The sequence below is a fragment of the Dasypus novemcinctus genome, chromosome 11 (genome assembly GCF_030445035.2).
Source record: "Dasypus novemcinctus isolate mDasNov1 chromosome 11, mDasNov1.1.hap2, whole genome shotgun sequence".
In the NCBI taxonomy this organism is placed as follows: domain Eukaryota; kingdom Metazoa; phylum Chordata; class Mammalia; order Cingulata; family Dasypodidae; genus Dasypus; species Dasypus novemcinctus.
The window spans coordinates 95,745,174-95,760,940 of record NC_080683.1 but is presented as its reverse complement, the minus strand read 5'-3'; the positions used below and the strand labels follow the sequence as shown (position 1 = coordinate 95,760,940).

Here is a 15,767-nt window from a genome sequence, read left to right as displayed (position 1 = left end):
CCACAGTCTGTTCTCATCATCAGCCTGAGTGTCCTATTAAAAATCAGATCCTATTACATCTTTATTCAGAAACCTTCAGTGATTCCTCATTTTTTTTTCAGAGTAAAAATAATAGTTCATACACTGATCTATAAAGACCTACACAAACAGATTGTTTTTATGCTGAATTTCACAGACCCAACACATTTCTAGAAAAGAATATGTATAATTTCACTTACGCATAGTATAGTACTGCCAATTTGAAAAAATATGTTTTTTAAATCTTAAAGATTTCAAAAATGCTTTGCATATACTTTGTAAAGTAACATATGCATTAATCATCCTTGATAGGACAAATTAAAAACTGAAACTTCTCCCAAGTTTTCTATCACATATACACAGGAAATAACCAATAACTTGGTATTATGGGTTCTTATGTCAAAGCAAATATACTGTACCATTTATATTTATAATATATAATATATTACTAATAAGAGTAATAATACATACTTCAAAACTCAAGTGAACTTTAAGTAAAATGTCAAAAAGGAACTAGTTACCAAAACCTCCTTCTGTTGTTAAAGAACAGGACGGTTTTAAAAAGTAAGAAATGGCATTGCACACTGCCTAAACTATGCTTTATTTTGGAGACCTAGTATAATAATCAGTTTTTGTTCTGTTTTAATTTTAATCTGGTGAGACCATTTAAAACTCAGTAGAAATTTTCCTTTCTCTTTTTCACCCTTAATTTGAAAGTGTATGTTTTTTCTTACAAATTAGGATGGAGAAGTAATTAGTGTTCAGGTGAAGTGTTACTGACAGACACCTGTAACTCTCATACACCTAGTATTATCCCAGAAATTGCACAGCATTTGGTCCTACTAGGATAAGCGTATCTGTGAGATCTTTCTCCTATTAAAGTGCTTCTTGACCCAACCAACAGGTCATATCAAACTTAATATGTTTCCCAAATCCAAAAATTTTTTCTTGTAACAAATAATACCACTGCCAACCATTTCTAATTTATTTTTATGCCTGTTGCTTCTCTGATATAAATTCAGTCTTACATGGTACATATTAATCAGATTTACTAATTATTAGTCATATTCAAACATGACTTTGAATTGGAGAAAACAAACACTATAATCTTTTAAGGAACTGTACTACAACATTATGAAAATATCCTCTTAGGTTCAGTTTTCATTGTTCAAATATGAGTTTTAAAGTAGTTTATTGTGTGGTACCGTTCATCTATAATTCTGATAAACAGCAGCAAATCTTAAGAAAACGTAGGTTGAATTCTGGATTCCAGTCAAATAATCTTGTCAGGCCAGTAAGAATAGATTGTCACCTAGGTAGATAAATCTCCAAATGACAATTCTATCAAATAACTGAGATTTCAAGGGAATTTTGGTGTACAAAAATATACATACTTAGAGAGCCCCATATTACTTTGTGCTGTTGGATTCATTTTTGTTGAATACAAAACAAATTTTCCCTTAGAGAAAACCGACCCTTTTCCGATTTTGGTTTTATTTGAATCCAACTTTTGAGTTATTAAATATAATATTTTTTCAGTTTATCAGACAAATGACATTAAAAAGCAGCAGTGTTAAATATTTGTTATTTAGATGAGAACACTGCTTTGTATTTACAGAGTCTTGTCTGAATCCTTGGGGAAAGCTATTTTCTTCTATTCCATCTAGAAGTAATGTGAGGAAAAAATTTTCATTTGTTCTATTTAGTTGGGTGATCCACAGTCTGATGTATTTTCAGAGTTGAGGCTAAATATAGGGATGAAAGTAAAATATGAAATTTCTCATCTGGTCATATGTTTGTTGATCTTTTAGGCTAACAAAAGGGAAAAAAGTAATAAAAACACCTAGAATTCACTAATAACTACAGGGCTTATGGCAAGTTTTTCTCTGGTGTATAGCTGAAAATCAGATTTATTAGCTAAAATGATCAAGTAGTCTTTAAATAGCCTGTATGTTGCTTTGCTATACACTGGATTTTCTTGTGGTAGTATCATGTCTAGATAATTTCTAACCTTGTAATGGAGTAAAAAAGAGATTAATTTATCAAAGTTCCGTAGTAGGCCTTTGGCCTGAGTTCAACATTATATTCACTGCTTCGAATACTCTACCCTGAGAGAAGGGAGTTTAGCTGTATTTTAAATTATGGGAATGATAAAAATTATATCTTATTACCATAAGAAAAATGTAAAAAATATGGTATAGATTTTTTTCTAACACACTGCCAACCTGTAACTATTTATAATATAGCATTAAAAAGCAACTTGGGGAGTGGATGTAGCTCAGGTGGGTGAGCACCTGCATTGCATGTACAAGGGTCCTAGGTTCAATCCCTAGTACCTCCTTTAAAAAAAAAAAAAAGAGCAACTTTAAATTTGAACCAGATTGATTTGTTTCTACCCAGCTTAAAAACTTTCTTGGTGAAGAGGCTTTTTTCTTCTCTTTAGATTCATCTGCTTTAGAAGTAATATGGCTTGATGTAAGAGTAAAGACTTCATTTTATAAGGGTTTAGGGAGGAAAGAAGATCTGAAGTATTCAGAGCCAATATTTATGGTTATCTATGTTATATTGACATTTTTCTTTAAATGTTAATATTCTTTGCTTTCCAATTTGCTTCATTGTAGTCTATGCAAGGGAAACTTTCTAAAGAGAAGTTAACCACTCAAAAGATGATGGAAGAGCTGGAAAATAAAGAAAGAAACATACATAGATTAACGGAAGCATTGCTTGAAGTAAGTAGAATAAATTCATATTGCTTTCAAAGGATGATTTACTACCTATTTAAGTTTAAGTAAATGCTTATTTTTTACATATTTATAAAACATTTTAAAATTGACATTTTGCCCCTAAGTACTTAAGAATGCATTTCCAAACATTAGGGGCATTTTCTTATATAACTGTAATACCATTACCATACTCAATAAGAATAATAATTCCTCAACATTCAATAATACCTAGCCCATAATCAGATGTCCCAGTTCTTCCCCCCAATGTGTTTTTTTATTTGTTTGTTTGTTTTTTCTATAGTGGATGTGAAACCAAGACCCATTCATTGTTAGGTCATAGAAATCTAAGGCCCCTTATTTCCCTCTTGATAAGGATTTACTGAAGAACTGGACCTATTGTCTTATAGACCTGTAGATTCTCCTTCCTTCTGGAGATGTCTAATTACTTCCTCATAGTGTGGTTGATCCTGGTCTCAGCAGTTAGAGCTAAAGTCTTGTTTAGATTTTGGTCATACTTTTTTTTTTTTGCATCAATATTTTGTAGGTGTTGTTCACATCATTGGATATATAAAGTTTGGTTATTCCCCTGTAAGTGACAAATACTCATCACTGAGTTAAGGTAGTGACAGCCTGATTCTTTCCAAACAGCCAGTAATCTTTGGGGTGATACTTAGAAACTGTATAAATAAGCAGTTTGCTAGCAACCTTTCCCTTGATGGTTTTAGTAGCCATGGATGGTTGCTGCCTGAATCATTAGAAAGTTGAAAAGTTTTTAAATTTTTTCCCTCTAATTATATCCTTCCTTTTACATTTTATTAGCTTGCAGTAGTCTATAAAAAAGTTCTTTTCCTTACCAACCCAGACTATTTGGTTATTTCAAATCAGTTCCAAATACAGTTAAAGTGCCCTTTAATTTGTAATTCTCAGGTTGAGCAGTGGATAGTAGTTTTGGGATGAGGTGAGGGTAGCGTTCTCTTGAATGCCTTCAATCATGAGTTTATATTGATACTTCCACTTCAGATTTAACAATTCAGAGTTGTTGGGTTTTTTCCTTCTTTGGTTTTATACTTGTATTTCTCTTACACTGAAATTTTTGGTTCCTATCAACATTAATATAATAACATCTGCTTTTTTTTCTCATTATAAAAATAATTTAAAAGTAATTTGCTGTTACCACTAACAAAACTAAAGAAAGTAGTAAAAATTTCTTTGTAGTTCTTTTTGTCCTTGGAATATATCCCATGGTAGAAAAATACATACACTAGCAAAATGCTCATTATGTGAGAGTATGAGAGAGCCCTAGAAACTGATACTCTTCGGATTTATGTTTCCTTTGTTGGGTTTACCCTAGGGTGTCAGGTGGCACAGTGGAATTATCAGAGGAATCACTTCCACTATTTAAATTGTCTTTCACTGTATGTATGCATTTGAATCTGCTTAATGTGTATAAAATATGACTCCACTATTTTGTTTATAAACTTGGGGGAGAAAGTTAACCTATATGACTTTTGAGTGTCTTTCCTCTCTTCTAACAACTTCATTTGTTTTCTTTGCACATTGTAGAACCAAAGACAAACAGATGAGACGTGTTCTTTATTGGATCAAGGCCAGGAAGCAGACCAATCCAGGCAGCAGACATTTCTTTCCAAAAGGCCACTATCTGATTTGACTGTGATTGATAAGCTGTTCAAGGAAATGTCCTATTGTTTGTTTGACTTGAAAGCATTGTGTAGTATTCTTAATCAGAGAGCTCAGGGCAAGGAGCCTAATCTTTCATTATTACTGGGAATTAGATGTAAGTGGCTGATGACTTGTCCTTACTTTATTGCCTAACAATTAAAAACTTGTCTTCATGAATCAGAGATTTCTGACTGCCTTTTCCCTATTTATTTTTATCTCCTCCCCTATTTAGATTTATAAGTCTGAATCATTCTGTGGGTTTATGTATACCTGTTATTACTAGAACTTACCTCATTATACTTTTGCTACATGAACCAGGGTCATAGTTGATACAGACTTGGCAGCATGCCTAAAAATCTGCTGTGTGAATGAGCAGGATGTTTCTTGAGTTGAATCTATAAATACGGAACTTGAGTAGTAGTTAGGTATAATTTCCTGAGAGGATCCAGCATCTCTGATCAGTTAACAGTATTTTAACTCTTCCAAGAAAAGTAATGGTTCCTTCTCTTTGCTTTCATGTGATGATTATATACATTAATGACCCAATAATATGTCCACTGGTAAAATATTTGTGGAGAAAACACTTGTTTTCCTATGCCATGTGTGTTTTATGGCAGTTGCTTAATATGAATGCCAGTGCTGTCTCAAGAGAGGGTTTTCATAGGCTACAGAGCTATTGCCCCCATCATGCATAAAACTGGCCTTGCCCCTTTCGGTGTGACACACACCCTCTCTCTGCTTCAGTTCTACCTTCCTCCACACCTAATTGTAAGAGCTGCCACAGTAACATCCTAGTGTCCCTTCCCTTCTTTGGTTTCTTTGCAGAAATATTTATTTCTGCATGTGGTTGTAAAATAGTCAACCTCTTGGTCTTTTTTTTAATACAGAAGAATTGGACTTCTGTAAGGAGATAAGAATGGAGTAGGGTCACATTGTAATAAAGTTTATGAACCAGCATGCTGTATTTAGTTACTGCTTAATAGTAATTAAAACGTGGGGATTTTTTTTTCTGTTTCATAAAACAGCTCCATCTTACATCATAATAGTTATTTTGGCAAACCAAATAATGCTTTTGGTCAAAGTCACAGGATTCTGGAAAGAAGAAAAATGAGAAAGCCTGCTCCCTATGTGAAATTGCATCATTTCTAGTACACTGATGCCTTCATTTTCAAATATAAACAATGCAGTCATTAACTGTAATCATCCAGACCTGTTGTTGAATATCTTATTTGAAAATGCTCTACTACATTTGGGTCTAAGCTGTGAAGTTACTACAAATGCATCACATGTTAAATAAAATGTAACTCTTTAGTCAGAAATGTCAGAATCTTCTAAATTCTACTTACATGTTTTTATAGATGTGTGTGCACATTTTGAATGTGGGTATGTAAAAAACACATTGAATGTTTAAATATATTCACTCAATTGGTAAACATCTATCAGATGCTTACTAAGGCCTAGGCATTAAGTTCAGTATAAAATCACACAGACAAATTAAATAAAGCCCTTGGCCACCCATAACCCAAATTGTTAGAGCATTGAGGTAAGTGCTGTAATTAAGATGTGGGCAAAGTATAGTGGAAGCACAGGATGAAAAAATCCAACTAAGTCTACCTGGTCAGTTCTGTGAAGGCTCCATGGAGAGCCGATATTTGGTTTGAATTGTAGGAAAAGGAGTTTGCCAGGGAACATAGGGTATTTTAGTTAGAACTGATCTCTTGGGAGCAAAAAACAAAAGCTCACACGCAAACAACTCATTTTATCCACCATTTGAGAGCTGGTTACCCTCCAATTGTTTTGTAATTTTCCACATTTGCACTATCCTAGATAGTATCTCTTAACATTTTCAGTAATAGGGTAGTAGAGTTATCCTAATATGAATAAAAGGGAGATTCAGCAGCCTTATACCACCTTCATCTCCCAACATGGACTGCTTCCAGTCTTTAAAAGTTCAGCCCCAGAATTCTTACCTTGTTGTTTGACATCGTGAAAATATGACCAGCCAATTAATTTGTAAAATACTGTTACAAATGGGTTCTTTTTAATCTTTATCTCAGTGCTCCATTAGTTACCTGTCGACACTGCTCCCTTTGCTTTTCTTCAGATTCTGTGCCACCTTGGTTTCCATGACATCTTCTCTAAGTTCTGTTTCCACTTCTACCTTTATGACCACTTAGTCTCAGTCTTCAGCGGACTTCTCTGTACCTTAAATATCAGTGTCCCTCAGAGGCCTGATTTATTTTGTTTTCAATAGTCACTTTTTTTTTTTAAGAGTTATTTCTCTTCCTTTCCTCCTGCCCCCCCAGTTTTCTGTTCTCTGTGGCAATTTGCTGCGTGTTCTTCTTTGTCCATTGCTGCTGTTGTCAGTGGCACGGGAATCTGTGTCTCTTTTTGTTGCGTCATCTTGCTGCCCAGTTCTCCATGTGTGTGGCAGTTCTCCGTGTGTGCAGTGCCATTCCTGGGCAGGCAGCACTTTCTTTCGCGCTGGGCGGCTCTCCTTACAGGGCACACTCCTTGCACACGGGACTCTCCTACGCGGGGAGCATCCCTGTGTGGCATGGCACTCCTTGCGTGCATCAGCATTGCACATGGGCCAGCTCCACACGGGTCAAGGAGGCCTGGGATTTGAACCATGGACCTCCCATGTGGTAGACGGATGCCCTATCCGTTGGGCCAAGTCTGCTTCCCTTGTTTTGTTTTTTTTGTTGTCATGGTTTGGCTTTTGGTTCTTTTTTTTTTATCCGGTACTTTGAATAATCTTACCCATGTCTTGTTGTTGTCTTTTACCACTATTCCTTTGACCCATACATGCATTCATCTTTTACCCTGCCTAGACATCTCTTTTTGGGCCCCTGATTATATTCACTTATTTATTAGAACCTGGCTATTTCGTAGCCATCACTGACTAAACATGTCCAAAACAGAACCCACTTTTTCTCTCCCCCAAACCTGCTTTTCCTTCCCCCCAAACCTTCTTTTCCTCTCTGATTAGCATCACCATGCACCCATCACCTCAAGCCATATCTTATCCTTCACCTTGCTTTTTCATTCCCCCGACACGTGTCCTGTTCCAATCTCTGGCCCCCATGCAAGTTGTCCATGATGGAGCTCTATCAAATCTGTCTTATCCCATTACTACTACTTATATTTATTCTTGTCACTCCAGCTTTCCATAGCCCTTCATCTATACTGGTCTCTCTGCCAACCATTTTGCCACTCCCTCTCCCCAATCCATTTTTCACATTGTTGCCAAAGTGATCTGTTTAAACAATGAATCTGATTTACTAATAACTTACACTCCCCTGTAGTAGAAATAGGTATACCCACCTATCTCTCTAGCCTCATTTCTTGACACTCTTATCTCTCACAATCTGTGTTTGACCATTTTAGAGGTGGTTACTGATCTTGAATTTTCTCAAATTTGGCCACATCATTTGGTTTTCCTGACTCTGTACCTTTGTTAATTATGCTTCCTTGGCCCACTGTGTGAACAAGTACCTACCACCAAGTTAGACTTGGTTGTTCTTATCCTTGTGCCATTATAACCTGTGTATAATGATAGGTCACCTGCAATACTTATTTGTGTTTTTTTGCTTATGAAACTATATGTAAATCCTTGAGAACAATGTGCTGTGTCCGTTAATTTGCTGACCTTAGCATCTAGTATAATGCCTGGATCATTGCAGGCATTCAATTAATGTTGGTTAAAGTAACAAATCAGGTATCTGATCCTCATGCCTCTGGGAAACTACTATGGCCAATGAAGGTATTCGGAAAGGTTATTTCGCAATCACTGCCTTCTTTTATGTTATGATATGAGTCTAAAGAGAGACATATGAACACACTCCTTTTTAAACTTTTGGTATTTTGTCATTCAGTAAACATGTCATATTTGTACACAGCACTGTATGAATTTAGTGTATTTAAAGTAATTAACAACATTTTAAAAGGACCAAGTAGATAAGATCTATTTGATATTGAATGGTACATAATATAAACCTGAGCCTGGCTGGTATTAAGTGTCCAGCATTTGTATTTCCACTGGTAATTAAGTTGAGAATAATAATATGCTTTTGCTTAAAAATGAGACATTCTCTCCATGTTTTATTTCCACAGCAATGAACTTTTCAGCTGAAGAGACTGAGAATGATCACAGCACAGAAACACTCACTAAAAAACTGTCAGATGTGTGCCAGTTACGGAGAGACATTGATGAATTAAGGACTACAATATCAGACCGCTATGCTCAGGACATGGGGGACAACTGCATTACCCAGTGATCAAGTGTTGGTTCCGCAGCAATAATGACCCATTGTTAAATGCTGCTGTATTATGGCTCTTTCCATTTCTTTTAAGGAGTTCTGATGGAAGGGGCAAGTGACAAATGACTTGCACTCAGGATTTTTTTCCTGTGGATTTGATTTATTGGGGGAAAAAAGGTATGAGGAGGTTTTGATGGGGCTTATCTAATCAGGCCAAAAAATCAAATTACCGTTTGAAAAATGTGATAAAGTCTACAAGAAAAAAATGTCTGAATTCTGAGACTACTGATTGTAGGACCAAGCTGTGAAGAGTGCCATTCAGATAAAGGGGTAGGAGTTCTTTTAACCCTAGTGGGTATGTGTCTGTGTGCATGCACACATGCGCTTTATTCACAAAAGTGTATGGATTTCTAGAGTCAAAACAACCATTCTGAGAAAGGCACACTCTGTTTATTCTTGTATTTCTTTCACGTCAAAGCTCGTTTTGTACTTAAGGGTTTTCAAGGGCTGGCTGAACATGGGTTCCAACAGCAGTCTAATAGTTGTACAGCAGCAAAGCCATTTGTATTTTGTTGAAGAATCACTTTGCTGAGATGATGAGGTGGTAGGCTGGCTTTGATTTTAGTAGTGAAGGTAGGACAGCACTTTTCCAGGGTGATTGTGGGTTGTCTTAGAGGTGTGAAATTTTGATATGATCTCTTTTTTTATGAGGAAGTTTAATATTATTTGAACTAATTTTAACATGTCCCTTACTATTTCCAAATTTTTATTTATATGTTTTATATATCAATGAAAACAAAGCCATAGGAAATAATGCAAACCTTCTAAGGCCTCAGACTATTATTGTAAAAGAAAGATTAAGAAAATGACTCTAGAATAATAGTTTATTTATCCAAATCTCAAGTTTACATTTTAACAACATCAGTTAAAATTTAACTACTTTAAGAGAAAGCCCATGTGTTCTTTCTATCTGAGTAATTACTAGCATAAAACAAAACCTAGACATAGATGATATTTTAATTCATTTTATCAGGTAAAGTATATTCAGTAATGAACAGGGTTTTTCATAGAATACTAACTTGGCCAGGTTAGCTCTTCACATGGAGTACAGGGTAGTCCTATGAAATGCAATGATTTAAACTCCCAAAGAGTATTGTCTCTGATTTAGTTAGCGCTTTAGAAGAACTTTAGAGCATTCGTTACATTCTTTTAATTATACTTAATTATGGCAGATTGTTGTCCTTTGACAAGTTGCTTTGATTTTACATTGCAACCCAAGTATCACTTAGGCCAGGACTAAATAAGGGGAGAAGGAGTGAGGGACCTGAATCAAGCAGGGTAATATTGTTTTGTTCAAGAGCAGATCACATGCCTGTTTTCTTGCCAGACTTATACTGGTATAAAGGCTGCTCCTAGAACATGTTTATCTTAAATATTTTCAGCAGTGAAAACATTTGTGGGATAAGTATAAGGCCTCCGAAGAGACTATCCAGGAAGACACTCAGTTCAGAATTTTGGCTTATTTAGAGCTTTCAATAAGTTACTTTGTAATTACATCTCAGTAACCAGAAATAATTACACATTGTAAAGCCTTGCCTTCTGCCTGAGTCCTCCATGCCATTCTTTCTTCTCAGGATCAGGGTATTAAGGAATCCATGCAGAAGTTCATCTAATGTGATAAGGTCAGGGACTAGGCCTTCTTATCTGTTTATTTGTTTTCCAAGGTTGGTAGTTTGAAGACAATCAGGGAGTAGTGTATTTGTACCAGAAATTGAATGCCAAGAATTCAGATTTGCAAAAATTAGTATTTGAAAAAGCCCCTTTACAGTAAGGTAGATAATAGGATCTAAAATAGATCAGGCACAAGTGCTGCAAACATTTTTACAGTCTGAGTAAAACCCCCTCCCCCTACCTCCAAGACACTGGAAATAAAGATACCCTAAAATGATAATACTCATGGGCAAACATTTGGGTCACCAGGTTCTTATTTAAACATCTAGGTTTTTAGTATATGTTTGGGGATTTTATGGTTGTTGTTTTAAACAAATTTATGGTCATTTGTTTTAATCTTCTATAAATGCAATTTGTGTTCTGGCTTAGTTGGGATAAAATAATTTTTTATTTGTTTTAATAAGGTAGTTTTCTAAATCTTAAATAATTTCACTTAAAATCACATTCTTGAGGTAATTTTTTTAACTTATTGGGAAATTGACAGACTACTGCTGATGCATTTCAGTGTTCAATATGTATACATTCCATAGGAAAGATATAATAGTTTAAGTATAATCTTAAACTACAAAGTTTAATTGCTTGGAGTCAGGAGTTTATAAAGGAGCCTAGATAATAAGTAGACAGCTTTCAAGGAAATTTTTTTGGGAGTACAGGGGGGAAATGAAACTAGAAGTATTCTATTTTGTCAGTATTTAATTTTTGTTTTGATTTTTCAGAAAATTCCCCTCCCAGTCTCTTGGTTAAAGTAGTAGTAATAAAGGAATCCCATTGAAAACAAAGATTTTACCATTAGACCAAGTAAGATGGGCATATAAAAACATCATAGTGTCCTGCTTCAGGCTGAGCTGGGATGTGCTCAGGAGTTATTACAGTGATATATGCCTGAAATGAAAATTAACCTAAATTTTAAAGTAAATCTTTCAATTCCCTGTGATATGAAACCACTTTTTACTTATGCTTTTGTGAATTAAATGCTTGTCCTCTTAAGAATTTTCTCATGCAGTATTAACATTAATTATTGGTCTTTTGGGTTTTGAAGTTGAGCTTATTCTGTAATAAAGTAATAGTAGTTCCAGTGAAACTCCAAAATTACTTGTGCAGACACAGTTAACTGATTCAAAGTCACAGTTGTCATTTCCTTTGATTTCAGAAAAGTAGGATACCTTTAGTTAAGTAAGCTGTTAGTAAAATTTCAGTGACCTCTTGATTTTAAAATCCAACTATTGACTGAATAAGATATGCATGAATTTATTTTACTAAGAATGGCTCTTTTTCATATTTGAAATGAGTGACTATTTAATGTTAACAGTATTTTAGTGAAATTTGTTTCGGTCATGATAGTTTATGAATCTGAATTAGACTTTATTCAATAGCTTGTTTGAGACAATCTCAACCAGTAGAAAGTATTGCTAAAATTATAATTTAGTAATGGGCTTAATATAAATTAACTTTGGCATAGTTCAAGACATAGGAATTGCTTAGAAGACATTTTTAGAGGTACTCTTTTATTTGGAAAACGGTCTTTAAATAATTGTAATAGTTCATTGAATAAAATATTAACTGAGAACCTGGACTGTGTTTATATATAGCAGAGTTCAGTTCAGGCACACCTTTAATTTGGGTTAATGGCATTCTCTTATGTAGCTATGTAATTACAGTAATAAGCATTTCTCATAGCCAGGCTCATTCAAATTCTATAATTTGAAACTGCCAGTAGCTGTAGCTCTTATTGCCAAAGTTAATTCATTTTGGTTCCATTTTTGACAGTTCTTTTAGTGTTCATAAAACAAGAGAAACTTATTTCCTATTTGAATTTTTGGTATAAAGAGCAAAATTTTCAACTTTACTCCAAAATGCCATGATGGTATATTGCTGTATGATTATATCATACATTGAATCATGAAGGGGGAACGAGTTTGATTTTTTTTTCTTAATTTAAAAAACATATGAGTTTAAGAAGAATGTAATTTCAAATTGGTAAATCTTTTAACAATACTGTTGCAGCTGCAATACTGAGAACCTTTTGTGCCTTTTTGCCCGCAGTAAGCACTCATTTCTCTATTACATGAGCTATAAGAATGTTAATTGTTGCACCTTGTTCTTCTTTAAATAGACTTGATTAAGGATTTTTTTTTTTAAGTAAGGAACAATTCTTCATTAATAGGTGAGAAAAAGTATTAGAAACATGTCTTTGGAACCCAGCCTTTTCCCTTTGTGTAGTGAGCAGGAAACTCTTTTGGGAAGTATTCACTTGTGTGTGTATGTGTGTACATGTATGTATAAATAGCTATTTAAATACATAAACATAAAGTTCAGCATCACATTGGTGTGATGACAAGAAGTAGTAAGGTGCTAGGTGGTTACATTAAAAGCACAGCTGAGTGTTTAATCAGTCACTGTGACTGGTGGTTTTTGTAAACTAGGTTCAATTTTGAACCAGCCAGAATACCTCATCTGTAAATACAATGTTCATGACTTAATTGAAATACAGTTATTGTAAAAAAGAATTATAAGCCACTGGTTGGCTTATGCCTTTTGACCTATAGTTCTTACCTCTTTTTTTGTAAAGGGGTTGGTTTTGTTCTTTTTTTTTTTTTTAAAGGGTTTGCAGCTAGAATTTTGAATGCCAAAGTTCTATTTATTAAGTAAAAAAAAAAAGTTTTCAATGTTAATGGCTAGTATTTTTCCACTGGGGGAAAAATTTGTTTGTTGATGTTTGAATTTGTATTTACAGAGTAATAAATTTTTTATAAAATGATCTATGTCTTCTAGTGCCTAATGTTAATATAAGAATGTATTTGAAATTTCACACTCACTCTCCTGAATTCTCAATGACAAGAATGTGCTGACTTGACTTTTAGGTAAAAGCTTCCTTTAAATACACAAGAGAATCTTGAGCTAGAATATGGAAACTTTTGCCTTCTAAGTCTGTCTTCATTTCTTTTCAGTCATCTGAAAAACTGAATTTCTCAGCCACTTCACAGGCACTGAAACTTTCTGATGACAGGCCTATAAATACAAAGTCCTGCCTGTATCCATTTCAGCTAATAGCTCATTGTCCCCTCTTTGAATTTCATGTTAAATCAGAAGTCTTCTTTCTATTTTTCCAACTGACAGTATCTGGCCTCAGCTTTCCACATGGCTGAAAGTCTGGGTGAGCACATCAAATCTTTTTTATGTCCTCCCCTCTAATCAAAGGTCGATGCCTTATTGAAACACAAATAAGGACTTGTGTTTCAGTTTGCCAAAGAGCTGCCAATGCAAAGTACCAGAACTGGGTTGGCTTTTATAAAGAAGATTTATTTGGGGTAAAAGCTTACAGTTCCAAGGCCATGAAAAATCCAAATCTAGGCGCCATAAGAGGTGCTTTCTCAACAAAGTCAGCTACTGTTAATTCTGTTGTCCAGACATGTGGCAAAGCATTATGGCCCCTCCAGGCTCACCATCTCCTCTTGAGCTGCCCTCTGGGCCCAGCCTCTTAGGGGCTTCATGCTTAAGTGATCCTATAGTGCTTTCTCACATGACAGGATCAAAAAATGGTGGCTTCCATTTTCTGTGTGTCTGTGTCTCCGTTTTTATCAGACCTAGCAAGAGAGCAGAGATTCAACATGAATCACACCTCAGTGATTTAGCCCAATCAGAAACCCTAAAACTATCTTATCTGGTAATCTAATCAAAGTACCCTCATCTGAATGTAATGCAATCAAATGGTATCATACCCACAGGAATAGATTAGTTTATAAGCATGATTTTTCTCTTTAGGGGATTCATAAAATAATTTCAAACTGCCTCACCTTGTTAAAAGTTGCCATGCAGGGTGCTTGGCCATCTCTGCTTTTTTTTAAATTATTTTTTATTATCTTTTTTTTAAAGATACGTAAATCACACAAAATATTACATTAAAAAATATGAGGTTCCCATATGCCCCCACTCCCCACCCCCAACTCCAGGCCTCCCACATCAACAACCTCTTTCATCAGTGTGGCACATTCACTGCATTTGATGAATACATTTTGGAGCACTGCTACACAGCATGGATTATAGTTTACATTGTAGTTTAAATTCTCCCGCAGTCCATTCAGTGGGTTATGGCAGGATATATAATAACCTTCATCTGTCCCTGCAATATTCAGGACAACTCCAAGTCCCAAAAATGTCCCCATATCACACCTCTTCTTCTCTCTCCCAGCCCTCAGCAACTCCCGTGGCCACTGTCTCCACATCAGTGGTACAGTTTCTTCCACTGCTAGAGTCAGAATAATTCTATAGTAGAATATCAGTAAATCCACTGTAATCCATGTTTTACTCCTCCATCCTGAGGACTCTGGGATGGCAATGGACATCTTTGATGGTTTGCCTATCTGGGCCCAGAGATGACCTCGGGATGACTCCCTGGATCCTTGCTCTAACACATTGGTCTATATCTTAATTAATAATTAGATTAGCAGTATCTGATCCTAGTCCAGCTAACTTGGCATTGCTCTATCAGAGTCTTTAATGAGATACGTAATTGTTATCAGGAAAAAAGGATCACTTTGGAAATCCTGCATGACAGACTTATTTAGGTTGCAAGCAAATGTCTCTTAGAACGAAGAGTAGCATGGATAAAATCCTAGAGAATTTCTGGGGTGAACAGTGAAGAGGTTTCTCCTTCAGAGTGCAAGGTATTATAATTATTTTTTACCTGTTTTTTTAAAGTCCTTTGATGGAAGAGTCAATAAAGAGTTTTTATGTTAAAATACTGATGATTTTGCCAACAATTTGAGCTGCTTTTTATGCCAACTTTCTCCAACCAATCATTCTATTAATATATAGAAAGCAGGGCACTCCTTTAAAAAGAGGCATGAGATACTGTGTTGGTATGGCACAACATGGCAGGGTGTAGATCCAAAAGAGCAAACTTTGTAAATGAATAGCACTCTAGCATCATGTCAGTTAAGACATTCTCCTTGATTTAAAGGAGATACCAGTTTGGGGGCTGAAGTTATGATAAAACTTTCCTAAAATGGTTAAGTAAAACTGCTCCCTCTGACAAAAATTTGCTGTGATCACAAAAGGGAAATCTTTATGTTGGAGCCAACCTGTTTTGACTTAATCATAGTCTCACTTCACTAATTCTATTGATAATAGAAATTTTAAATACACATCGACCCTGTGACCCAGCAATTCTCCTACATGTTTAACTTTTGAGAAGAATAAAAACATATGCCCACAAAGAGATTTGTATGTGAATGCCCACAGCAACTTTATGCATAATAACCATAAACTGGAAACAGCCCAGTATTAAGAATTCTTGGTCTTGAGTTGAATGACAGTAATTTACAACTTATGTTCTTTGTGCTTTTCAGAAGAT

The 15,767-nt window shown here is 35.2% G+C and overlaps 1 protein-coding gene across 5 annotated transcripts in view; it reads left to right on the top strand.

Annotated features, from left to right (window-relative positions):
• Window positions 1-13,172, top strand: part of CEP85L (centrosomal protein 85 like) — a 219,340-nt gene extending 206,168 nt beyond the window's left edge. For all 5 annotated transcript variants that reach the window (XM_058307330.2, XM_058307329.2, XM_058307332.2 and 2 more), the window contains 3 exons: window positions 2,640-2,747; window positions 4,305-4,536; window positions 8,538-13,172. In XM_058307330.2, coding sequence (XP_058163313.1) covers window positions 2,640-2,747; window positions 4,305-4,536; window positions 8,538-8,701 — 504 coding nt within the window. In that variant the 3' untranslated portion in view covers window positions 8,702-13,172. The remainder of the gene's footprint in view (window positions 1-2,639; window positions 2,748-4,304; window positions 4,537-8,537) is intronic.
• Window positions 13,173-15,767: the final 2,595 nt, after the last annotated feature.